This window comes from Eubalaena glacialis, chromosome X (genome assembly GCF_028564815.1).
Source record: "Eubalaena glacialis isolate mEubGla1 chromosome X, mEubGla1.1.hap2.+ XY, whole genome shotgun sequence".
Taxonomy (NCBI): Eukaryota; Metazoa; Chordata; class Mammalia; order Artiodactyla; family Balaenidae; genus Eubalaena; species Eubalaena glacialis.
The window spans coordinates 41,481,930-41,509,845 of NC_083736.1; the positions used below are offsets into that span (position 1 = coordinate 41,481,930).

At 43.6% G+C, this 27,916-nt stretch overlaps 1 protein-coding gene across 1 annotated transcript in view; it reads right to left on the minus strand.

Moving 5' to 3' along the window:
• The window catches only part of DIPK2B (divergent protein kinase domain 2B), a 48,397-nt gene extending 26,384 nt beyond the window's left edge, over positions 1–22,013 (minus strand). Inside the window, exons 1-2 of the mRNA XM_061177963.1 lie at positions 21,632–22,013; positions 13,412–13,676 (exon numbers count right to left, since the gene is read on the minus strand). Of these exons, the coding sequence (XP_061033946.1) occupies positions 13,412–13,676; positions 21,632–21,867 (501 nt within the window). The 5' untranslated portion in view covers positions 21,868–22,013. The remainder of the gene's footprint in view (positions 1–13,411; positions 13,677–21,631) is intronic.
• Between the last annotated feature and the right edge of the window lie 5,903 nt (positions 22,014–27,916).

The following is a 27,916-nucleotide window of genomic DNA, read 5'->3' on the forward strand; positions in this document are numbered from 1 at the left end:
TTGTGCACCTTTAGAAGAGGAAGTGATATCTTTAGTTACTGAGGATTCATTTAACTGAATCATTCTAGACTAACTTTTTTTCTTTGACATGGTTATTTGATTTTTAACCATAGAAATGCAATAGACTTAGAATATATAGACTTTAGTGAGGAATTCAATGGTAAGTCTTATGATAACTCTTTTTTTTGTCTGGATTGGGTCTTCATTGCTGTGCGCGGGCTTTTCTCTAGTTTCAGTGAGCGGGGGCTACTCTTCATTGCGGTGCGCGGGCTTCTCATTGCGGTGGCTTCTCTTGTGGAGCACAGGTTCTAAGCGCGCGGGTTTCAGTAGCTGTGGCATGTGGGCTCAGTAGTTGTGGATCGAGGGCTCTAGAGCGCAGGCTCAGTAGTTGTGGCGCACGGGCTTAGTTGCTCCACGGCATGTGGGATCTTCCTGGCCCAGGGATCGAACCGTGTTCCCTGCATTGGCAGGCGGATTCCTAACCACTGGGAAGTGGTTATCAGGCAAGTCCCTCATGATAACTCTTAAAGGAGATGGTGAATTAAGATTTTGATGGCATAGGAAATTAAGATGATTAGTAATTGGTTAACTGAGTTTACCTAACAGTGAATGGATTCATCCACATAGAGTAAGAAGGCTTTCTCTTTGTCCCTGTTCTATTTAATATTTTTATTGATGACTAGGACCTAGATAAAAGTCGTGTTCATCAAAATTGAAGGTGATATGTAGTTGGGTTGGTAGTGACTCTAAGTAACACAATCAAGGTGACAGGCTGGAGTAATGGATTTAATCTGAGAAGATCATATTTAACGGGATAAATAAAAGGTTCTGTTCTTGAAAACTAAAATCTAGCTGCAGGAGGGGTTTTGGCTGACACAACTTTTCACATGTACCAGTAGGAGGGGAATGACCAAGATAGCAAAGAGAATTGGGAATGTTTAGATTGGGAAACCAGGATTTAGGAGGTGAATGTATGGGAGGGGGAAATGTTACATTTAACTCCAAGGAGTAGAAATAACTTAATAGTTGAAATGAGTGAAAGCTACAAGAAGACAGATTTGAGAGGCACTTCCTAATGATCCGTTTGGTTCAAAGAAGGAACAGGTTGTTTCTGAAGGTAGTGAGTTTCCTGTCACTGTATGGTAAGACAAAGGATGCAAATAGTTTGAGAATTTGAATTGGTGGGCTTTCGAGGTTCTGTCAACTCCAAGAATCTATGACATATGTGTGGTTCAGTGGGTAGAAATCTATTTTGATCTTTAACAAATTGACCTATTGCTCTGTGGTCTGCTGTCTCATGTTAGGACCAAATTGACATGCAGCTCCCCATTTTTATGTCTTTTTGTCTTATTCCTCCCCATTAATGACCAAATTTGTATTGACAGCTGCCTGACACAACACTGGATTGGCTTCCAGTTATCCTCTGAGCAGTGATTTGGCAAAGCAAATCATAGATTGGGGATACGTAGAGTTTTTAATCATTGTTATTTTCTTGATATGATTACTATTTCAGTTTTTTGCTCTGTGGTTCAAAAGACAATGTTTTTAAATGCCAGGTTTGGTAGGTTTTGGGGCTTCCCCGTTTTATTATTGTTTATGTCTGATTTTATTGCCTTTTAATCAGAGAAAAAAGCCTTCGGTATTTCTACTTTTTAAAATGTATTGAATGTTTTTGTGGCCCAATAAACAGTTTTTAGAATGTGACCAATATATCAATTATTTCTATCATTAATTTTTTCAAGTGAATATCTTTATAGACATATATACCATATAGTTTAACCTCTGCTTACTGCATATTACGTGGACACATGTAGAGGCATAGCCAAACCCCAGGACTCCGAGCCAAGTCACGCTATAGCAAAAGCATTTGTCCCAGAGTACATCATGACAGGGATAGTGAGATAGCAAGGAAAGAAATCATAGAACAAAGGATGGCTTGATTTATTTAAGAAGGTGCTTGGTTGGCTAACATCTAAATTCAGGGGAAAGTGGAGAGCCCTGTGAAGACAAAGTCTGCTCTGGGTGGTCCATCTTGGTGACTGCCCAGGCTTCAGTAATGCTTTGGCTGGGAGCTGCCTCTCTTCTGCATTTGAGACTCATTGGGAAGGAACCACTGGCAACTCATCTCATGTATACCTTCCCTGAGTCTTCCCTTGCCTCCTTTTTCTTTTCCAACTTGTCTGTGTCAAGGCTGGGGAAACCTTTCATTGTCTCCTTTTCACTCGTGAGATCCATCAAGAATAATTTAGGAGTCATTTTCGAGGACAGGCTGGGTGATCTATGAGTCGTTTTTCTATGAGCCTATGATACAATGGAGACCTGGAAATTAATAATTTAGTCACTGTCCTATTCCTAAGAATCCCTTTGCCACAAATGCTGAGGCGACGAAGTCTCGGTGGTTTTAACTCTAAACATATCCCGTGATTCAAAGTCTTATTTGTTGCAACTCTCAACAATTATATGATGGAAAGGAGAAAGTGGACTGTGGGTGGGTGGGTTGGCTCCAGAAACTCGCATGGGCAACAAAAGAGAAGCACCGTTACTACATCCCCACGGTCGTGGAGAACAAAGTCTCGTGATCTCATAGTCACAAAGGGGCCCTGCTTTCCGAAGACCGTTGAGCCAGAGAGTGTGCACTGATGTCCTGGGAATATTGCTCTGTGTGAGGGCACTTTTAGTTGCTTAAATTTCCTCTTCCATTTCAGCTTTGATTCCCATTTCAGTTAGATAAGAATGAAAATGGTACATCTACCCATCAGCTGTTTTCCTTTCGGCATCAACATAGCCATGTAATTTTTTTAAAAAAATGAATGCAACTTTTTGGAAGGGTCTTTGACCTGGTAGTTTGTGAAGGATTAAAATATTTATCGTCTGAAAACTAGCTGTGACTTCAATATAAAATTTCCATCTTCATTCAAACACTTTATCATAACCTGTCTTGTATCAGAACTAATCAAATATGGTCTGTCTTCCCCATTGGAGTGTCATCTCTCAGAGTGCAGGGACCTTGTCTTGACAGCCTTATACCCTCCTAGGGCATAGCATATGTCCTGCAAATACCCCTTAAATATTTTTGAATTAAATTCAAACCAAAGGGGAATTTGATTATTCGTTTAGCAGTTACCTCTAAAACTATATTCTGATTAAATGGTTAGCGTGCATTTTGGTTACTTTGCTTATTTCCCTTATTGTATTTATGTGAATGAGACCAAGGAAGTAAAATTGCCAGGTATCCTGGTTTAAACAAAGTTCCCTGAACACTCTATACCACCATCTAGTGGGAGGAAAATCTCCATGGTCATCAAGCCGGTTCCCACTTGAGGAAGAAACAGGATCTGTGTATAGAACAATGTCAATAGCAGCTGGCAGTTGGGGGGATGGGAGGGGGACACGATGGAGGAGATGTGTTTTCCTCTGATTAGCCACGTGCTCCTGAGGGTGGTTGCCTCTTTGCGCCTGGTTTAATAGCAGAGGAAGCCTTCTTTGTGGTTTTGTGAACAAGCACATCATGACCAACCCTGGGTGCTGTTCTTGGCTGTGGTTCTATTTGTGGGCTAGTAATTTAGGCTGTGAGATATTCCCATCAGAACAATGCAGCTTTTAGAGGAGAAAAGTCATGGTTTTATTAGGGTAAGTGTTCACACACACACACACACACACACACACACACACACATGCACACACACTGCATTGTTTCACCCTCTTGCTGATTCCTGGTCCTGTCCCACTTCCTTGGCGGCCCTTTGCTACAGTGTATTGCCTGTGGCTCAAGAGAGTGTCCTTAATACAAAGCTGCACTTGGCCCTGCAGGAGGGGAGCCATGGTCTGGCTGGCTCAGCTTCTGATGGTGATCACTGGGGCTTCTCATCCAAGTTGACTTTCTTTATTCATAAGCAGGACCGACAGTCAACGTTCTGAGGCCCCTGCACCAGTCAGATCCCTCCTTCCTTCAATTTTCTTTTATTTTTTTGGATTGTTTCTCCTTCCTTCCCTGCCTGGCCAGTTCTCTGAGCCAACCTGTGAGCTTCGTGTGGCCCCTTTTGCCTCTTCCAGGCACACATCAGCACATCCACACTCAAATACGCACACTTGAGGGCCCTGGCCTCGATCCCTGTTGGAAAGTGGCTCTTGAGAAAATCAGAGAAAGCCCACTTAAGCCACTCGCCAAAGAGGATCCCCAGGGCTGGCCCAGCTGGTAGGCAGAGTTGACATCGGGCCATTTGTTATGAGTTGAAGGATGAGGCAACTCTCCGTACCATCCAGCCTACAATCTCTCTCCACTTGGCTCCTGAAACTCCCATATGAAAAGAGAAATATCATAATTTCCGAATTAAAACTCAGGACTTCATGGCTGACAAGTGATCAGAAAAATAGGGCAGAGCTATTTGGCCAAATCTGGAATGAATCTCCACTCAAATAGATCCCACCTCATAGTTCAGCTGAAATCACGGCAGAGGCTGCTTGCTTGGAACACTGTTGAGAAGGATTCTGGGGCCACATCTGGGTTTCGTCGGGGAATAATGCAGGGATGTATTAGGAAGGTCTGAGATAGTCATGGGATGGGCTAGTGGGAGCATTAGAAATATTGGCTTTACACACAAATGGTTTCTCGGAGGGCTACCAGTGAAATGCTATTAGCTGTTAACATGCTTACATGAATTAAATTATTAGATCAGCTGCCTATCACCTCTCAGGGCTCTAAGGGAATGGAGTCACAGGATTGATGAAGTTTTTTTTAATGACTTATTCTTCCTTTTTTTTTTATTAAAGTAAAATTTACATCACACAGAATTCACCATTTGGACCATTTTAAGGTGAACAATTCAGTGGCTTTTAGTACACTCACAAGGTTGTACAACTATCACCATTATCTAATTCCAGAATTTTTTCATCACCCCAAAATGTACCCTGTCTCCATTAAACAGTCACTCCTAATTCTCCCCTCCCCTCAGCCCCTGGTAACCACTCATCTGCCTTTTGTCTCTGTGGATTTGCCTATCCTGGATATTTCCTATAAATGGAATCACACAATATTTGTCCTTTTGCATCTGGCTTCTTTCACTCAGCACAATGTTTTCAAGGTTCATCCATGTTGTAGCATGTATCATTTCTTTTAATGGCTGAATAGTATTCCACTGTATAAATATAACGCATTATGTGTGTTCATTCATCAGTTGATGGACATTTGGGATTTTCACCTTTTGGCTATTATGAATAATAATGCTATAAACATTGACATACAAGTTTTTGTTTGAGCACTTGTTTTCATCTCTCTTGATTGGATGGGTGACTTTTTTTTCTCCCCACCTTTGGTGATGATGGGTCCATTTGAAAGCATTTGACAGGTGAGTTTTGCTAAGAAGAAAAGAGCAGGAGTTTGGGTACTGCCTGGATAAGGTCTGGGAGGGAAAGGATACAGAGCACCTTGTGCTTGCTGTGGGATCCTAAGGGCAAAGGGTCTCTGGAAAGGACAAGAGAGTGAAGAGACGGTGCCATAATTGGATGGCAGTGACCTTGAGCTTGGTGGATGAAAGAAGCATGGGTTTGTCCAGAGTTTATAAAATGGCTGCTGATATTTTTCTGGATTTTATAAGGAAAGGAAAACTCTCTGGTGGGGATGAAAAGATGGGCTAAGAGAGCCCCCCCTCAAAAAAATGAGAAGAAAGAAAATGGTTATGACTTTGGCTGTGTCTAAACAAGGTGCTGTTAATGGATGCCTTTTTAGCAGAAAAAAGGAAAAGGAGGACCCTCAAGATGGCGGAAGAGTAAGACGCGGAGATCACCTTCCTCCCCACAAATACATCAGAAATACATGTACATGTGGAACAACTCCTACAGAACACCTACTGAACGCTGGCAGAAGACCTCAGACCTCCCAAAAGGCAAGAAACTCCCCACGTCCCTGGGTAGGGCAAAAGAAAAAAGAAAAAACAGAGACAAAGGAATAGGGACGGGACCTGCACCTCTGGGAGGGAGCTGTGAAGGAGGAAAGGTTTCCACACACTAGGAAGCCCCTTCACGGGCGGAGACTGCGGGTGGCGGAGGGGGGAGCTTCGGAGTCGCGGAGGAGAGCGCAGCCACAGGGGTGCGGAGGGCAAAGCGGAGAGATTCCCGCACGGAGGCTCGGCGCCGAGCAGCACTCACCAGCCCGAGAGGCTTGTCTGCTCAGCCGCCGGGGCGGGCGGGGGCTGGGAGCTGGGGCTCGGGCTTTGGAGGTCAGATCCCAGTGAGAGGACGGGGGTTGGACAGTCTGAAGGGGGCTAGTGCGCCACAGCTAGCCGGGAGGGAGTGCGGGAAAAGGTCTGGACCTGCCTAAGAGGCAAGAGACCATTGTTTTGGGGTGCGCGAGGAGAAGGGATTCAGAGCGCCGCCTAAATGAGCTCCAGAGACAGGCGCGAGCCGCGGCTATCAGCGCGGACCCCAGAGACGGGCATGAGGTGCTAAGGCTGCTGCTGCCGCCACCAAAAAGCCTGTGTGCAAGCACAGGTCACTCTCCACACCTCCCCTCCCGGGAGCCAGTGCAGCCCGCCACTGCCAGGGTCCCGGCATGCAGGGACAACTTCCCCGGGAGAAAACACGGTGTGCCTCAGGCTGTTGCAACATCATGCTGGCCTCTGCTGCTGCAGGCTCACCCTGCATTCCAATTATAACTACAGTACCCCTCCCTCCCCCCGGCCTGAATGAGCAAGAGCCCCCTAATCAGCTGCTGCTTTAACCCCGTCCTGTCTGGGCAGGAACAGATGCCTGAGGGCGACCTACACGCAGATGCGGGGCCAAAACCAAAGCTGAACCCCAGGAGCTGGGTAAACAAAGAAGAGAAAGGGAAACTTCTCCATGCAGCCTCAGGAGCAGCAGATTAAATTCCCACAATCAACCTGATGTACCCTGCATCTGTGGAATACCTGAATAGACAACGAATCATCCCAAAATTGAGGCAGTGGACTTTGGGAGCAACTGTAGACTTGGGGTTTGCTGTCTGTGACTGATTTGTTTCTGATTTTTATATTTATCTTAGTTTAGTGTTTAGTGCTTGTTATCATTGGTGGATTTGTTTATTGGTTTGGTTGCTCTCTTCTTTTTTTATTATTATTTTTATTTTAATAATTTTTTAATTAAAAAAATTTTTAATTTATTATTATTACATTTTTTCTTTCTTTTTTTCTCGTTTTTCTTCTGAGCTGTGTGGCTGACAAGGTCTTGGTACTCCGGCCTTGTGTCAGGCATGAGCCTCTGAGGTGGGAGAGCCAAGTTCAGGACATTGGACCACCAGAGACCTCCCGGCCCCATGTAATATCAATCGGCAAGAGCTCTCCCAGAGATCTCCATCTCAACGCTAAGACCCAGCTCCACCCAACAGCCAGCAAGCTCCAGTGCTGGATACCCCATGCCAAACAACTAGCAAGACAGGAACACAACCCCACCCATTAGCAGAGAGGCTGCCTAAAATCATACTAAGTTCACAGACACCCCAAAACACACCACTGGACATGGTCCTGCCCACCAGAAAGACAAGTTCCAGTGTCACCCACCAGAACACAGGCACCAGTCCCCTCCACCAGGAAGCCTACACAAGCCACCGAACCAACCTCACCCACTGGGGGCAGACACCAAAAACAACGGGAACTACAAAACTGCAGCCTGCGAAAAGCAGACCCCAAACACAGTAACTTAAACAAAATGAGAAGACAGATGTACACAGCAGATGAAGGAGCAAGGCAAAAACCCACCAGACCAAACAAATGAAGAGGAAATAGGCAGTGTACCTGAAAAAGAATTCAGAGTAATGATAGTAAAGATGATCCAAAATCTTGGAAGTAGAATGGAGAAAATACAAGAAACGTTTAACAAGGAACTAGAAGAACTAAAGAGCAAACAAACAGTGATGAACAACACAATAAATGAAATTAAAAATTCTCTAGAAGGGATCAATAGCAGAATAACTGAGGCAGAAGAACGGATAAGTGACCTGGAAGATAAAATAGTGGAAATAGCTACTGCAGAGCAGAAAGAAGAAAAAGGAATGAAAAGAATTGAGGACAGTCTCAGAGACCTCTGGGACAATATTAAATGCACCAACATTCAAATTATAGGGGTCCCAGAAGAAGAAGAGAAAAAGAAACGGTCTGAGAAAATATTTGAAGAGATTATAGTTGAAAATTTCCCTAACATGGGAAAGGAAATAGTCAATCAAGTCCAGGAAGCCCAGAGAGTCCCATACAGGATAAATCCAAGGAGAAAAATGCCAAGACACATATTAATCAAACTATCAAAAATTAAATACAAAGAAAAAATATTAAAAGCAGCAAGGGAAAAACAACAAATAACATACAAGGGAATCTCCATAAGGTTAACAACTGATCTTTCAGCAGAAACTCTGCAAGCCAGAAGGGAGTGGCAGGACATATTTAAAGTGATGAAAGGGAAAAACCTACAACCAAGATTACTCTACCCAGCAAGGATCTCATTCAGATTCGATGAAGAAATTAAAACCTTTACAGACAAGCAAAAGTTAAGAGATTTCAGTACCACCAAACCAGCTTTACAACAAATGCTAAAGGAACTTCTCTAGTCAGGAAACACAAGAGAAGGAAAAGATGTAGAAAAACAAACCCAAAACAATTAGGAAAATGGTAATAGGAACATACATATCGATAATTAGCTTAAATGTAAATGGATTAAATGCTCCAACCGAAAGACATAGACTGGGTGAACAGATACAAAAACAAGACCTGTATATATGCTGTCTACAAGAGACCCACTTCAGACCTAGGGACACATACAGACTGAAAATAAGGGGATGGAAAAAGATACTCCATGCAAATGGAAATCAAAAGAAAGCTGGAGTAACAATTCTCACATCACACAGAATAGACATTAAAATAGAGACTATTACAAGAGACAAAGAAGGACACTACATAATGATCAAGGGATCAATCCAAGAAGAAGATATAACAATTGTAAATATTTATGCATCCAACATAGGAGCACTTCAACACATAAGGCAATCGCTAACGGCCATAAAAGGAGAAATCGACAGTAACACAGTCATAATAGGAGACTTTAACACCCCACTTTCACCAATGGACAGATCATCCAAAATGAAAATAAATAAGGAAACACAAGCTGTAAATGATACATTAAACAAGATGGACTTAATTGATATTTATAGGACATTCCATCCAAAAACAACAGAATACTCTTTCTTCTCAAGTGCTCATGGAACATTTTTCAGGAGAGATCATATCTTGGGTCACAAATGAAGCCTTGGGAAATTTAAGGAAATTGAAATCGTATCAAGTATCTTTTCGGACCAGAATGCTATGAGACTAGATATCAATTACAGGAAAAAATCTGTAAGAAATACAAACACATGGAGGCTAAACATACACTACTTAATAACCAAGAGATCACTGAAGAAATCAAAGAGGAAATCAAAAAATACTTAGAAAAAATGACAATGAAAACACGACGACCCAAAACCTATGGGAAGCTACAAAAGCAGTTCTAAGAGGGAAGTTTATAGCAATATAATCCTACCTCAAGAAGGAAGAAACATCTCAAATAAACAACCTAATTTTACACCTAAAGCAATTAGAGAAAGAAGAACAAAAAACCCCCAAAGTTAGCAGAAGGAAAGAAATCATAAAGATCAGATCAGAAATAAATGAAAAAGAAATGAAGGAAACAATAGCAATGATCAATAAAACTAAAAGCTGGTTCTTTGAGAAGATAAACAAAATTGATAAACCATTAGCCAGACTCATCAAGAAAAAAAGGGAGAAGACTCACATCAATAGAATTAGAAATGAAAAAGGAGAAGTAACAACTGACACTGCAGAAATACAAAGGATCATGAGAGATTACTACAAGCAACTATATGCCAATAAAATGGACAACCTGGAAGAAATGGACAAATTCTTAGAAAAGCACAACCTTCTGAGACTGAACCAGGAAGAAATAGAAAATATGAACAGACCAATCACAAGCACTGAAATTGAAACTGTGATTAAAAATCTTCCAACAAACAAAAGCCCAGGACCAGATGGCTCCACAGGTGACTTCTACCAAACATTTAGAGAAGAGCTAACACCTATCCTTCTCAAACTCTTCCAAAATATAGCAGAGGGAGGAACACTCCAAAACTCATTCTATGAGGCCACCATCACCCTGATACCAAAACCAGACAAAGATGTCACAAAAAAAGAAAACTACAGGTCAATGTCACTGATGAACATAAGTGCAAAATTCCTCAACAAAATACTAGCAAAGAGAATCCAACAGCACATTAAAAGGATCATACACCATGATCAAGTGGGGTTTATCCCAGGGATGCAAGGATTCTTCAATATACAGAAATCAATCAATGTGATACACCATATTAACAAATTGAAGGAGAAAAACCATTTGATAATCTCAATAGATGCAGAAAAAGCTTTTGACAAAATTCAACACCCATGTATGATAAAAAAAAAAGGTTCTGAAGAACCTATGGGCAGAACAGGAATAAAGACACAGACGTAGAGAATGGACTTGAGGACACGGGGAGGGGGAAGGGTAAGCTGGGACGAAGTGAGAGAGTGGCATGGACATATATACACTACCAAATGTAAAATAGATAGCTAGTGGGAAGCAACTGCATAGAACAGGGAGATCAGCTCGGTGCTTTGTGACCACCTAGAGGGGTGGGATAGGGAGGGTGGGAGGGAGACGCAAGTGGGAGGGGATATGGAGATATATGTATACATATAGCAGATTCACTTTGTTATACAGCAGAAACTAACAGAACATTGTAAAGCAATTATACTCTAATAAAGATGTTAAAAAAAGAAAAGGAAAGAAGGAAAGCTTGTTTAGCTGTATGTTAATGCACGTTGACAAAATTGGTAGAGCAAGTTTTAGCACAAGAAATTGAAGAAGGGGACCCACTTATTACAACAACACTGCCATACATTTCTATGGTGATGGACTTTTTCTAAAATATCTTCATATCTATAAGCTCACTAGGATGAATGAATCCGGTAAAGCAGGCACTATTTGCTGCCTTTTGAGAAACAGGGAATCAAGGCACCCAGCACAGTGTCTGGTGATAGTAGGCATTCAATTAGGATTTCTTATCTAAGTGAAGTAGAGTCATGTGAAATCAAAGAATATCAGAACTGGGAGGGCCTTTGAGATCATCCAGACACCTCCCCCCAGCACAGTTTTGGAGGAGGAATGTCAGGGCAGAGTGGGGAAGTCCTAGACTTAAATGCAAGGTCAACTGGTCAGTGAGTGAAGGATCCAAGTCAATAGTCTGTCCTTTGTCCCCATACAGGCTGTTATCATAACATCCACTACAACACTTTGTGGTGGTTTGTGTTCTTGTCTGTCCTCACCATTGGGCCACATGATCCTGGGGGGCAGAGCTTGTGTCTGATTCATCTTTGTCGCATGGATGAACAGGAACCAGAAGCTCTCTGCTCTTCCTGGGTCTCTGAGCCCCTTCGTGTTCTGCCACAGCTGTTAGTGGCAGAGTTAGGACTCAACCACAGTTTCCAGACCCCAGGGATCTTTTGCACCTACCACAACGTCTATACTCATCAAGGTAGGTGGCATTAGATGTACTGGGCAGGTTGCTTTGGACTTCCTAGGTCTCCTGGGATAATCCCCACTGTATTATGGAAGTGCCTAGAAAATGAGGGAAAGAGGGAGTCTTCCTTAGTTCAAAGCCCAAGGCCAGTTTAGCCACTTTCTGTGGAATCTCAAGTGTATCTTGTGCACCAGGATGTTCTGTCCTTTGGTACATTTGCTAGGTCCCAGGTGGAGGTAGTCCGGGGCCGGTGCCTTGGGGGAACTGTGCCTGTCAGCGTGGGACCAGACAGCAATGGGGGCAGGAAGAAGTGATGGGATTTTCAAGGGGTTCTGAAACAAACCCTTGCGTATCTTGTTTTGCTCTTCCTGGGGCCTTCTATTTGTTCCTGAGCACATATTTGAGGCAAAGCAGAGGAGGTCTCATATTGGTCCTTCCCATGCCTCAGTATTAGTTGTGGTCAGCCTGAGAATGGCAGATGGTGGGTACCCAGGCCAGTGCATGGAGGCTCTGTCTGCAGGCACAGAAAGAGAGGCACAGGGGCATTACACCTAGGGTGTGTACCATGGTGTGGGCTTTGATATCTGTCCTCTGTCTTCTGGTTCTGCCCAGTGTTGAGCAGCTCCCATAAGGTTCTTCCCACCTGAGCCTCCACTTCCAGTTTCCCACACCAACTCCAAGACCCTTAGGTTGGGTCCTGCCCCCACCTCCCCAACCTGGCAATAGTTTGACTTCCTCTGGCTTATTTTCTCCCCACTCCATGCCAGTGAGATTCATAAAGTGCAGAGTACAAAAGGACCACATTGGAAAGCTCAATATCAGATGATGGCCATGTCACCAGCAGCTCGATTCCTCTTGATTTCAAAGCAGCTTCCACACGACTTTAGAGTAAAGCCACATGGTCTTGCCACGTGGTCGAGATATGCAGGGACCAGTGATTCTGCTTTGTTCTGGGTTGCTCATCTCGAAGAGACCAAGGGGAAGGTCTGTTAGTGCTCAGAAGTTACCCAGGCAGCCTTATGTGCCCATATGAAGGGGCTAGTGGCCTGGGGAGTTCAAGAAACAGACTTGGAGTGCCCCTGAGGGATGCCAAAGCCTCCAGCCTCATCATGACAGGGAGATTGAGGTGAGCCTCTCCTCTCCCATCTTTGCTGAAGGTGAGCGGCTCCTCAATCATTTGAGGCAGCATCTTCTGCCCCAAGGGGCCAGCTGGATGTGTGTGGAGGTGCGTGACTGTGCTGGTTCGGATGAAAAACACGATACCAGTGGCAATAGTGCAGGAGGGGACAGATGCAGGATAAGATGGCACTGGCAACGTGCTGAAGTTCTGAAGGCAGCCTACTTGTGGGAGTGGGTGGGAGCTCTCAGATGGGAGGAGGGAGCTGTGTTATCAGAGTCTGCTTTTGCAGTGACTCAGGTTTGGTTCTTCTTTATGGTGGGAGAGCAAAGAGGAAGCCGATTTTCAAAGTGGGGTCTCTGGATCATGAAACGGGATGCGTATGTATGGGAGCTTCTAAGAACGGTCACTGTTTAGGGGTTGGCAAACATTGTGGTGACGGGGGGAAGGCTGGTGAGGGTCATCCGTCCTTCAGACCAGAGGTGGGAGCTAGGAACTGTTTCCCAAAGAGTCGCTGAGGGTCATATCAGAGAGAATGGAGAATGACAATGGGAAGGGTCTCTATAACTAAACCTGTTTAGTTCCTGTCTTGTCACAAGCCACGCTGTTTCATGACATTGTTTTGTCCCACTTTAGACAGACTACAATTCCTTTTGCCCAGACTGAGATGTGAGCTGGGAATGGATTCTGCCCCCTCTCCCCATCCCCACGGCCAGTACTCTCACCTGCACCAGGTCCGGTGTGAGGCGCTTGGCCTGCAGCCATTTCTGGAACCTCCCTGTTTTCCGCAGGACACGCTCAATGCTGCAGGTCTTTGGGGCAGCTGCGGAGGCACAGATTCTCCCGTCCGAGATCTCGTTTTGGTGTTTGCTGACCAGCCTTGAGATCTCCACGGGGCGCCAGGTTTTGAAATCATCCGAGTAATTTACAGGGTAAGAAGGCAAGTCGTCGGGAGACAGTCCAAGGTGTGAGGCCAGCCAGTTGTCAAACCTGGAAGAATAGCCCTTTGGGGATCAGCCTGGGAGCTGGAGAGAGGGAGCAGGGACTAAGCAGGGACCAGCCACACTGCCAGAGCCAGCAGAGCCCGGGGACAGGGAGATGGGGGAGAACATCTGTTCTGATCCATTTCTTCTCCTTAGACTGGGAAGCTCCCAGCTCTTCCTGTGAGAGGACTATTTGTGTTTCCTCAAGCTTAGGGAAGTGTATATGTGATGTCAGAAAAGGTGAGGGATCTGCATACCGAAACCAAACTTTTATCTTCTTCATCCAAATGGCACAGAAGGACTAGCCATGGCTTTCTGAACTTCTACTCCACGTGAAGGCAGCAGCTTTACACATGCTGGTACCTTTGATTCTCCTAATACCCCATCCCCACTTTACAGATGTGGAAACTGAGGCTTGCGGAGCTTAAGTGCCTTGCAAGGTCAGATAATATGTTGCTAAGCAGGGATGCAAACTCAGGGCTGTCTGTCAGAAAAACCCATGATCTTTCTCCTTCGCTACACTGGTTCTAGCAGCGGCCCACTCTGTGGGCTGGGTCTTGAAATCACAGTTCTTGAAGAGGCTTCTGGTCCTGCACTGGGGAGGGCACTGCCTCTTCATATCCAACCCCCAAAAGCCCCATCAATTTTGCTTTCAGTCCACAGATAAGTTATCAGTACCAACCAAGTGTCAGGGAACAGTGGCTGCTAAAGGGTCTCCAAATTCAAAGCTATGTGGGATCCAGGAGGTGTGTGATTCCACACAATGGAGTCCTCCCCAGGGGAGAGGCACTGGCCTATTACCATCTGCTGATTTTCTAGGCACCACCTTGACCCATTTCTCCAGTCATTCCTCCAGCTGTGTGCTGACAGTTCCATTAGGGAAGAATGTTCAATCTCCTTCTGACTAATGTATGAAAAATTACTAAGAAAATGTGTCTCTTCATTATTATTAATAATAGAGTGTTATACTGCAAATGAAAATTAGGCTTATATGTTATATATTGAATTTCTTTTTTAAAAAATTTATTTTATTGTAGTATAGTTGATTTACAATGTTGTGTTAATTTCTGCTGTACAGCAAAGTGATTCAGTTATACGTATATATACATTCTTTTCCATATTCTTTTCTATTATGGTTCATCACAGGATATTGAATATAGTTCCCTGTGCTATACACTAGGACCTTGTTGTTTTTAATTTAATTTCAATAAGAATCTTTAAATTCTTATTATTGCGCATTACTGGGCAACCTCATGATAATGAGTTTTGGAGGAACTAGCTCCAAATCCTACGTTGTATTGTTTTCTCACCTATATGATACAGTTACCCTCTTAGGGTAACTAAGACTCTTAGACTGAAAGCTTTTCAAAGAAGGTGCTCTAAGGAACTGTCAGTAAGTACCTTCTGCAATGCAGGACCATTCAAACCGCAGTGGAAGTAGGCACAAAGAATTCCGTTCAAGGACATTGCCACAGATCTGTTTAAAAAGACCAGACACCGAAAACTTGCAAGGAATCAACTCTATTGGAATTTTTAGGACAACCATGGGAAATGATCCTCCCCACTGGGAGAATAAGGAAGGGCCTAGGCCCCCGAGGCAGGCCTGTTTCCTGTAGCTACTCTTGTTCATGGGGGTTCAAACCACCCCTCCCCAAGGGCCTGTGACTAAGGATTTACAACTAGGTGGCTCTCTTAGATAACATTTATGAATCACTTTAGCGGTCACTTTGCTGAACACTTTATGTGCATTAAGTCAGTTAAACCTTTCAACAAACCTATGAGGTCAGCACAGCTATTACCATGCAGATGAGGAAACTGAGGCACAGAGAAGTTCAGTGATTTGCTCCAAGTCACAGAGCCAGGAACTGGAGGAAGTAGCCTTCAGGGCTCCAGAGCTTGTACTCTAAACCACTTTGCTGCTACTTAGTCCTCTATCATCTATTTTATGAATTTGCACTTGGTAACAGATGGGTAACATTATTAGGCGATATAGCTAGCAGGGTTCTTAAAGATGATTTTGTCCCTGTCCCCCTTCCATTATATATATATATATATATATTTTTTTAAATTCTTTTCCAGATTCTTTTTCCTTATAACTTATTAGTTCCCTGTGCTATACAGTAGGTCCTTGCTGGTTATCTATATTTTTTAACTTCTTCATTGGAGTATAATTGTTTTAAAATGGTGTGTTAGTTTCTGCTTTATAACAAAGTGAATCAGCTATACATATACATATATCCCCATATCTCCTCCCTCTTGCGTCTCCCTCCCTCCCACCCTCCCTATCCCACCCCTCTAGGTGGTCACAAAGCACCGAGCTGATCTCCCTGTGCTATGCGGCTGCTTCCCACTAGCTATCTATTTTACGTTTGGTAGTGTATATATGCATGCCACTCTCTCACTTTGTCCATTATATTTTGAGGATGAGAAAATTGAAGATGACTTGCCTGAAGAATCATAGAAAATTAGTGGCAGGGGAGGACAGATCTCAGGGGGCTTTGTCTCCCGGTTTGTGGGGATGGCATGGGGAGGGATGCCCTACCCTGTGGGATAACCTCATTGTCCTCTTTTTCTGTCCCCACCTTCTGAGGACGCTCTACCGAGAGGGCAGCACTGACTTGGCATGTGACTGTCATGGATCCCGGTGCATGTCCAGCCATGGCTTGAGGTGTCCCATGAGGACCAATTGAGGACAAATAAACAGGTTTACAGGCCACACTTCTCCCCCTTTCCAAATGGTAATAACTTTAGGATGCTGAATGGGAAAAAAATGAATATTCTTACCACTTTGATTACCTGCTTTATTGAACTGAAGAATGTCAGTGAGAAAATGGGCCCTGCTGTTTATTGACTAAAATGTTAATATCCTAGAATTTGGAAAACCACAAAATAGAGGCAGAGTTCTAATCTTCCTTCTGAACTGACATCATGGGCATGTTTGTAGTGAGCCTGGCCGAGTTCCTCACTGGGTAGAAGGATGGACAAGCAAGATCATAGTTTCCCAGAGCTGGAAGGAAGAATAAATGTCATGTGGTCCCATCCCTGCAAACCCCTCAACATGGAGAGCAGGCTGGGGGTGTAGGGGAGAGTGACAACATTGGAACGAGAATGTATACTTCTTGTGCTTGCATCCAGTCAAACACTAAGTTTGTAGCCACGCCTTCTTAAATATTTCGTGCCTCTCTTCCCTCTTCTCCATCCCTCAGCTCTGCACAGGACACTTAAAACATCAAGCATCTTTCCAAAACTCTCAGGATACAGTTCATACTTAGAGCAGTTCACAATGCTCTTCCTAAGCCCATCTCCTGCTGCCCTCCTTACAAGCTTGCTTTGGTCTCACCAAACCACTGACCATCCTTGGCTAAGCCGTATTGTTTTGGGCCTCTGGGCCTCCACTCACCTTGTTATATGCTGATCCCTTTATCTGAGACACTTTCTCTTTCTTCCCTGGATAATCCCTACCCAACCCATTAAAACCCAGACAGGTATCATCTCTTCTGATTCTCACTCCCTCATCCCCCCCAGTCTGAGATAGGTTCCCTCCCACATGCTCCCATGACATCCTGTGTAGGACATTTTGTATAGTCCTCATACTCTGCTTTAATCATTGGTTCATGTCTCTGTCTTCCTTCAGGGCCAGGACTGGGCCTCCTTCAACTTTGTGACTAAGTGCCTAGCAGAGTGCTTGGTTCCAAGTTAGTACCCAATAATTTTAGTTGGATGGATGGATGGATGGTTGGGTGGGTATTTGAATGAACAGATGGTTAAGTGAGTAGAGGAATACATGGAGGGCTGGATGAATGGGATGCACAGAGTGAAGGTTGGGTGGATGAATGGGTGAATGGATGGATGGATGGGTGTGTGTATGGTTGATTGAATGTGTAGACAGATATTTTTGCCATAAGTTCTGGGGCCCTGAAGCTCCCAAGACCTCTGAATTCATTTGAGGAAGTGAGTTAAAGCAGTAATTACTGTCACCTTCTGAGGTGAAGGAGAAAGACAAGGGCAAGGGAGAAGGGAAGGCAAAATAAAACTTAATGATTTACTTATTTTGCTGTGAGTCCTCCACCACTCAGAAGTATTTAAACATTCTTTAAGACTTTGGGAATGGGGGGTGAGGATGTAAGGCCATGTGGGTACAGTAAGGAAGGCAAGGTAAGACGTCCATCCTCGTAAGAGCCGAGGAATCCTTAGGAGTGATTCTGATCAGAAATACTGCCATTAAGTACCCCATACCTCACACTTTCACCTTACCTGTTACTTGCACATATGCAAATACTGATCAATCAGATCCTGGTAGAACTTGCCAGTTGGGGTGGTCACTTAAGATTTTATATATAGGGATATATTCAGTAGGAAGAATATGTAAATCAGGTTGACTCATTTTTCTAGCTTCCCTTAACTTTTTCATTCATGGTTTGAAAGTCAACATGTAATGCATGGAAAACTTGTACTGAAAACATTCTAATGGTCAAAGATCATTGGTTGTGTATGGGAAGCATCAGATTCATCATTACCATTCTTGCCAAAGAAAAGATAGGGAAAGAAGGAAAGGTGACCTCCTTCCACCAATCATGTGTCTTCAGCCTACCCAGCCAGCCCGGGGAGCTCACCCTCTGTTTGTTGCTGAACAACAAGCATTGTCCAATCCTTATTGAGGACCAGGACTGGAGTACTAATGCTTGCCTGGCTATAGCATTTCAGCCTAATATCTGAAAGTTTTGGATGGGCTTTCTCCTAATGTAGCATTATGATCAGTTTTAAAAGTGGAGAAATGTTTGGAGATGAACAAAAACAAGATGAGCAAACACACCATTGGAAAGAGAGGCAAAGGATGTGAACTTGTAGACAATTTAGTAAAGAAGAAATACAAATGGGCAAGAAGCCTGCAAAAAGGGCTCAACTGAGAAGAAATCCATAATGAAAATAATAGTAATAGTAAACATTTCTGAGTGTGCAAAAAGTAAACTCTATAGGTAGAAGTCTCCATTTGGAGATATATATATATATATATCTCAAAATCCTAAAAATTCACTGTATTTTTTGACCCAGAAATTTCACCTTTAGGAATTTGTTACAGGAATTAATCATTGATGTGCATAAAAATCTAGCCACAGGGATGTTCAACATAGCACTGTTTAAAATAATGAAAAGTGAAAAAAAAAACCTAGTTATCCCGCAATAGTTGTTTAGTTAAATAAATTATGGTTGATTGATGCAATCGAATACCACGAAACCACAAAAAATCAAATTGTGGAGAAGAATAGTTAATGTGGAAAGGTGTTCCGATACATGGTTAAATAAAAGTTTCCAAAAGAGTATGCATAGTATGATCACATTTTTGTTGAAAAAATTTTAATCCATACTTGGAAAAAAGGTGGTAAGGATCATATACCAAAATGTTAACTAAACGCTGATCTCTTGGTGAGGAATTGTCTGTGATTTTTATTTTGTGCTTTCTTTAATCAATATTTCCTGAAAATTCTAAAATAAAGAGATATCACTTTTAAAATAAGGAAAATACTATTTACAATGTAGAGAAAAGGACTATAAACAAGTCCACGTTCCCAGAGCCACTCACTACCTCTTGCTGCTTCCTTGCGCTGAGGATGTGATTTCTCAACGTGAAGCATTCCAAACCTCAACCTGCCCCGCCTGGTGTTTTCCTGCTTGGATCTGCACACTTCCCTTTCAGGCGGGCGCACGTGGAAAATGAATTCTGAGGGAGCTGAAGTAATATCCTGAACTCAACTGGAACACAAACCTATTTGGGGAAATGCTTCCTGAATTTGGTCATTACCTGACTGATGAGAAAAACCTCATTTCTTTCCACTTGAAGAGTCGACTGTAATATTCATACACTCTTGTTTACTTATCTGGAGGAGGATATGAATCTGGAGCTCTTCCTCAGTTGAATCCCTTAATTTCCCTCCCTCCTATCTTAAAATATGTCCATATTCTCACTGCCTTCTTTCTCCAAGGAATCAGTCCCACTCCCCCTGTGTTTTTGGTCCTCTCCATCCCATTTCTTAGGTGGGAAGTCTTGAGTTCATTTCCAACATCTTCATTTCCTGTCACATCGAGTTGATCAACAAAATGATTCTCTAGCTGAACTGACTTGCATCCTTCCTGCCCTGCTTTGTTCCCAATGATCTTTCTCTTGGACTAGGAGAACTGGTCTGACAGCCCCTGCCAGCATCACCAGGCCGTTCTGCACACTGCTTTCCAGAAGATCTTTCCAAAATACAGGCCTCATCTTGTCCCCACCCTACTCAACATCCTCACCATTGCCTGCAGTAGAGCTTCCCCAATTGGAGGTCTTTCAACTTTTTAACATTCAAAATGCCTTAAAAAATGGTCTAATAGGACATGTACACACTACTATATATAAAACAGATAACTAATAAGGACCTACTGTATAGCACAGGGAACTCAATGCTCTGTAATGGCCTATATGGGAAAAGAATCTAAAAAAGAGTGGATATATGTATATGTATAACTGATTCACTTTGCTGTACACCTGAAACTAACACAACATTGTAAATCAACTATACTCCAACAAAAATTTTTTAAAAATGGTCTAATAGGAAAAGTTCACATCCACTCCCTATAATATCTACCATCTCACAAAAGAAGTTCAACATTTTTGTTGGTATTTTCTATTTGTTATTTCTGTTTAGTAACTTGGTTGAATACTCAAATACGTCTTTGGTTAATACAGATTGGAAATAAAATTATTGTAAATGAATGCCTTCTGTTTGGTCTTCAAATCTTACAAGCCAGAGGCAGGACCTTGGGGGAAGGCACAAGAGAAGAGGCCTATTACAAACGTTCTATTGAAAAGGGTGGAGACCACTGGCTCACAGGTTAAGTCCCAATTCCTTGGTATGGCATTCAAGGCCCCTGGCCCCATCTGACCCTTCCAACCTCCTCCTGCTGCCATGCCTCCACACGTGCCACATGCTCCAGCCACTAAGACTTCTCACCTCTTCCCACACCTCTGGGCCTTTGCTCAAGCTGATCCTTCTAACTTAAGCCCCTCTCCTCCCACTAAATTTCAAGGTCTTGCTCAGAACACCTTCCCCTGGAGAAGCCTTTCTCCAGTCCCCATTTGGAATTAATATCCCCTCCCTGGAGCTCCCCGAGGTCCTTTACACCTCACTTCTGGCCTGCATCAGATCAGGCCTTATTATTGTTATTTGTAACACCGTTCCCCTGTCCTGATACCCCGCAGGGCAATGACCAGAGTCATAGCAATGCCATTACAGCACGTGCTGGGTCTTGGCCATAGTAAAGGCCAACACATTGACCGTGTGTTGACAGGCCTGAATTCCAGAGTGTGGTACTATTCTTTGGTGAGAGCCAGGTGCATTGAGATTTACTAAACTTAGGTTTTCCTCTGATCAAGGCAACATCTCACAGCAGAAAACTTGTTCAGAAACTTTGGAGCAAACTGCCTCGGTTTGAATTCCAGATCTGCCACTTATTAGGTGGTGACCTTGGGCAAGTCACTGAACCTTGCTAGGTCTCAGTTCACTATCTGAATCATGAGTGCAAAACACTAACTCCCAGGATTGTTGTGAGGAGATAATAAAAACAGCTTTAAATTGTCTGTCACATAGTAAGCTTTCTATAAATTTTATTTCCTTCCCACTATGAGAAATGAACTTGGTAAACTCAATAGTCCCAGGCTACTCCATTCATAGAAAACTTTAAAACTTTAAGCTCCCACTTCCAAAGGAAACTTTGGACTTAGCATTTAGAGCTGGAATTTGGCTTCACACCTTACCCCCTTCCCATCCCAACTTTAACTCATTCCCACTATGATTAAATGGCTTTGCTTCAGCTCCCACCCATAAATTCATATATTACATCCTGACTTGATTTCAAGAAACTCCTGGACATCATCACATGAAGGGAACAGAATTTTGCCCCTCAGAGTTATCTGATTGAGATTCTGACCTTATTTCTTCTTTAAAGAACTTCTTGCAAATAGATGTCCCGATGCAGGCATTACATTTATCAAGACCGAGGAAAGTCCTTCCAAAATTGTAGCTGGTTCTGACTCGGGGCACCAGAGAAGGAGAGGGAGAAGCCGGCGAGGAGACAGAGTAGCTCAGGCCTGAGACCCACAGCAGCAGGGCTGGCCAGCCCGGGTGGAGGGCTGCAGCCTCAGGCCTCAGCCGCGGCTCCATCATGGGCTCGGGACTCCAGCTGCAGCCCTTGGCTGCCCACTTAGGGCTGTGCAGAGGCAGGTCTTGGCAAAAGAGAGAGGGCTGGCTTCAGGGCGCTGACCCCATCCCAGCTTCCCAGGTTTCTGTTTGAGGATGCTAAGGAGCTTGGGGCTAACGAGGCCGGGGAGGAGGTGAGGAAGTCCATGGAGGATGCTGATAACACCGTTTCCAGAGTTACTCTTCCTCTGCCCCGGGGCGGCTGCTGCAGCCTGGGGAGGGGCTGACTAGCAGATTTCGGGAAGGACAATGGCCAGGGCCTCCCTGTGCAGTCCTTTTGACAAACACAGGATATCCTGGCTGGGCAGGAAAGGTCCATGCAGGATGTATGTCCGACCTGGTTTCCACCTGGGAGTGTCAAAGGATCCTGAAGGTCTCCGCCCTCCACTGTTTTAATTCTGGGTGTATCTGTCCCTATGGATCACACACACACACACACACACACACAGACACACGCACACCACCTGCGGTGGATAATTTGGCCTGCCCCTTAACCAGCCATATTTGGCTGTGAAATAACTAGAAGTCATTTTGCCGGCCATTAAGGGGCACATTTGATACTGATTTGAAAGGTGAAGCCTTTTTACTGCTTAGGGAACAGACAAACGCAAGTGAGTCTATGCTTCAGCCCCTCTTGCCAATCTGAGAAGAAAGGAGGGGAAAGGACCCGGTGGCCTCTGGCACGATGAGGGGAACACCAGAAAGATCCTTCTGCCTGCACCCAGCTGTGTCTGTCCTTCTCCCCCTTGCCTGAAAGTCCCTCTTCCTTTACTGCCCGACCTCCCTTCTCAGTGGCCGGCCTGACTTGGTGGGATATGACTGCCCCAGGATGGCCTTCCTCCTGACATCAAGAAAAGGTCCATAGCATGGAGCAGATGACAGTACTAATTAAGGAATATGTAGAGAGGACCAAATCAGGGAAGGCAGGCTTGGGTTGGGGGAAGGAAAAAAAGCTGGGCGTGGCCTCAGGAGAATTGGGGAGTTTTGCTAAGGATTGATGGGAAGAGCAGGGTGGTTCTCTGATGGTTAAGCATGTGCTTATTAGCTAACTGTACATCCTCCTCAGTGAAATGTCATGCTTTTTTTTTTTTTTTATCGTGGAGTTGTGAGAATTCTTTATATATTCTAGATACTAGTTCTGTGTTGGTTATGTGGCTTGCAAATATTTTCTCCCAGGTGGTAACTTGTCTTTCATCTTCTTAGCAGGGTCTTTTTTTTTTTTTAAAGTATTTGTTTATTTATTTATTTATGGCTGTGTTGGGTCTTCGTTTCTGTGCGAGGGCTTTCTCTAGCTGCGGCAAGCGGGGGCCACTCTTCATCGCGGTGCGCGGGCCTCTCACTGTCGCGGCCTCTCTTGCTGCGGAGCACAGGCTCCAGACGCGCAGGCTCAGTAATTGTGGCTCACGGGCCCAGCTGCTCCGCGGCACGTGGGATCTTCCCAGACCAGGGCTCGAACCCGTGTCCCCTGCATTGGCAGGCAGGTTCTCAACCACTGCGCCACCAGGGAAGCCCAGCAGGGTCTTTTGCATTGATAAAAAGTACAGAAATATTGAAAAAAGGTACAGGGCTAAGTACAGATCCCTGGGGAAAGTGCTGCAAATGGTGTTCCAGATTCAATGTGATTTAACAAAATATATATTGTACTTACTGTTACCTCAAGGTTTTATTTTAGGTCCTGCAGGTGGTCTCAGCAGCAGGGGAGCTAAGAGCCCAGGCAGGTTGCTCATGGACAGTACAGCAGCACGGTGTAGGAAGGGCACTGACTAAAGTTACTAACTGTCCCAGTTTGCCAGGGCTGTTGATGTTAGTCCTGGAATCTCAGGTAACCCCTTAATCTTGGGAAAACTCGAATGATTGGTCACCCATATGAGGACCTGATAGACCTCCCATAAGAGTTGTATGAGATGAGATCTCAGGTGTGCCATTTGGCTATTAGGTTGAAGGACAACATTAAAGGTTGGAGGGCTTGAGAGACACCTTGGAGGCAGACCTGTAGATCACACACACACACACACACACACACACACACACACACACACAGGTTTTTTAAAACTTAGTTAACTTTAACTTTTTCTCATGTCATTAAATATTCTTCCATGAGACCATTTATAAGTACTGCTTTCCATTATATAGATGTAGTACAATTTATTTAACAAATCCCTTATTTTTGACACTTTGGTTGCTGACGGGTAGGATTTTGACAGCTGAAACTCCTGAAAATGATGAAAAACAGATTTTTTTCCTCACTCCCAAAATGCCATGAATTGTAAGATCCACCATCAATTTAAATAGCAGCTTTTTAGAGGAAATATATAAGAAACACTGTATCAAGTATCCATTAAAAAATGCTCTAAATGATCCCTATAACTTTAAATATATGCTACTTCCCTTTTTTGAATCATGACCAAATTTTGGGTGTGTTTTTCACAGTCAGAGTCTGAACGTATACTGAGTTGCTCATTTCAGGGGACTTGCTGCTTTTCATAATGTTCTCATGATTCTTTGTCTCTTTGGTACGTTTACTTTAGTGATATGGCAAGTATAGCAGGTAAGATTTTCAGTCTATACGTTCAGATGTGAAGACGTACAACTTTACATTTTATAATTCAACCTAATTTTTATTTTGAGCCTTGCATTCTGGATTGGTGGGAAGTCTTAGCATAGTTATTTCTTGAGTTCTTCCTTTCTCTTCTGGAATTTCATTGTGGTTCGGTGAGATTTACTCAACATTCAGCCACTGGGTGGAGATGTTTGGTACCACTGCCCGCCATGGGGCCTGTTATGATTAGTCCAAGTTGCTTCTTAATCCCTTCAAACTCTACTTGGGGCTCATGCTTCAGCCCCCAAGACTGCCCACCACGCCTTTAGATGAACCTTGAGTGTCACTTCCTTTCTGGGGTTTTGCCACTCCCCTACTCTTGTGTTCCTAGCCCACCAAGAGGCCATATTTACTTTCTAACTTGCCACATTCTCCCCCTGAGGAAATGAGAAAGGGACTAACTGTCTGCTTGAATTGGTAGGGGATGAGAGGGGCAGAAAGAGGAAAATACAAGGGTAAAAAAACACAGGTTACTGTCTTCAAATGCTTTTCTGCCACACAAAATATATCAGGTTTTGCTTGCATGACTTATTTGGTTGGAACCATAGTTTCACTTTTTCCCGTAATTGAGTTATTTGTCACTAGAAGTTAAAGAGCTTCCTTAAAAGTCAACCAGCCCCTGTGACAGATTTTTCAGAACCTAGCAACAATTCTTCATGATGTATACTCCACCAGGGCAGAGATTTTTTATCTCTTTTGCCTCAAGCCTCCAGAGCAGTTTATAGCATATGCTGCCTCATTTTAAGTAAAAATTAGGGATCCAAGTTAATATACAGCTGCAATGACAATTAGATGAACTAATCCCTTCTACACATTGCAAAATTCTCAGTCACAGGCAGCAAGGAGCCTTTTATAACTTCTTCTTTAATTCTGAGGCTGACAGTTTTCTTGTGACTTTGAGTATAAGGGGCTTCCTAATTTCAGAAACATTGAAGATTAAAAAAATGTGTGGCTCAGCATTGAAGAAATCTGCAAGGCAGCCGACTGCCAGGAGGAGGATCAATAAAAGCAGTATTTTGATTTGTTTGATCCCAGGGGTGGCACACATGGGCAAATGGTAGGCATAAATGAAGGACCCCACTGAAGGGGCCTTGGCTAGCAGGCCAATGGTTTGGAGTGGCAGGGAAGGTCAGTGTGAATGGTGTGGGATGGATTAATGTGTGAAGGACACTGGGCATGACATGGAGTCGGTTTGAAGAAATGGTGCCCAAGGCCAAGGACATGGCAGTAGGAATGAAAGCAAAGGGATAAATGTGAGGGGTAATAAGAAGCATAGTCTCCATGACTTGGAAACTGAGTCAATGAAGAGAATAAGGGAGAAGCAAAAATCCACGGAAACTCAGAGTTTTCAAATCTGGATGTCTAGGAAAATATAATACCATTGATAGGTGCCGAGTATGAGGAAGAGGAGTTGGTGTTGGAAGAAGACAAAAATCCTGGTTTTGGATCTTTGAATTTAAAACATTAACTGCTAACATAGGTCTTTTAATTGATCTCCATGGATATGATTGCTTTAGAATATCAGAATGTGTCCAACTAAACTATTACCCAGTTCTCATATTTCCATCTTGGTGATAAGGCTATAGCCTTAGATTTTGATAAATATCTTACTGAAATCTGGTACTATATCATCAGCGTTCTCCTGATGTGTGTATGCCAGACTAGTAATGTAAAAAACAGTAAGTGAGATGAGCTATCATGGGATTTTCTTGGTGAACCCCTACTGGCCCTTACTGATCTCCACTGCCCGTTGTAAGTGCTCACAAACAGTAGTTTTGCTCAGTAGTCCAGTCTAGACTTTCTAGAGGTCATCTTAAAAAAACCCTAGTATATCTGAACATCTTCAGTCTTCTGGCATCTCCCTTATTCAATATTGTAGCAGCTGTGGAGGTGCGCTGCTCTATCTCCTTTCATGAAAGAAGGTGCGGATCAACCGTGAAGAGTGCAGCTAGCTGATGCTCCCCAACTGTTTGCGCTTCAGGATCCAGCTCAGCTTTGGAGCTGAGGCCACACTCTTCCTGGGCAGCCCCTAGCCAATGACTGAGCATAGTGGAAGTAGTAAGGTTTGGCCATCCCTGCACATCAGAATTCCTTTAATGAGGAATCTGTGGTCCAGAGCTCCCTGCTGGGTTGGCTGAGGCTTTGTCAGATCTGCATCATGGTTTGAGGTGCTCCCTGCCCCAAACTGCTTCCTCTCCCCAGGCATCTGCAAATCTATAAACCTCTTGCACTCCTAACTGCATCTCAAGAGTCTGATACCTGGAGGGCCCAAATGATACAAACATGATTCTTCTATGCTTGCCTGACATTGGTCCTAGGATCAAATGTCTAAGCTTTTTTTTGGAGGGGGGCTGAGAAATAATTTGTTTAACATGAAGTCCCAAGGAAGAGATCTCATAATTCCCTCAGCTCTCTTGGGCTTTGATTCTTTCTCAAAAATATTAACCCTACTCTTTAATATTTAAAAGTTGTTCCCCTTGATATAAAAGGTGGCAACTTGATAGGGTTCAGCTTTCCCTCTGTCCGCACCATCTTATTCAAGGGGGTAGATGTATTCTTTTGTGGTTCTTCTTTAGATGAGCATGGTTAAAAAAATTTGCCCTTAGCATGTTTACCATCCCTAGTTCCTCACTTTAAAATTTTCCTGACCAGGACTTCAAAATCTCTAATAATACCTTACAATGTGGAGACTTCTGTAGTTTTATAAAGCACTTTCACATTTATTATTCCACTAGATTCTTATAAGAAACTTGTGAAGGAGGAGGATGCAAAGCTAATAATTATTATTATAGATGAGGAAACTGAGGTTTAGAGATGTTTAATGGACAACCGATGTCACACAGCTAGTACGTACCAGACCTGAGGCTTGAACTCAGCTCCTCTGAAGCATAACACAGGGCACCATCTACTCTACCACAATGCCTCTCAAGATGTGGCGTGAGTTTGTACTGGTGGTTTCATGGAGTCTACTTTGCATCCCCAGATGTGCAGAAGTGGCTCTGGGTTCTCAGAAGGCTTTCCACATATTTTGGCAACATACCCAAGGAACATGGCATCCTTCTGAATCAGTCACATGGGACTAACCTGTGCCCTCTTTGCTCTGCTCATCAGGGACCAACGCATGAATTGCTGGTGCCTGTGAAGATCTGTATGTTGTCATGAAGTGCCAGCAACTTCAGATGTCCAGGACTCACCTAGGAGAGGTTGCCAGCCATTGGGCTTCTTGGTACTGTTTCTCTTCCTCCTTAACCCTGTGTTATTTTTCTCTATTCACCATCACGCTTGTGATGCTGGGTTTGATTTCTCTCTGCTTTCTTTCTTTCTTTTTTTTTTAAACATCTTTATTGGAGTATAATTGCTTTACAATGGTGTGTTAGTTTCTGCTGTATAACAAAGTGAATCAGCTATATATATACC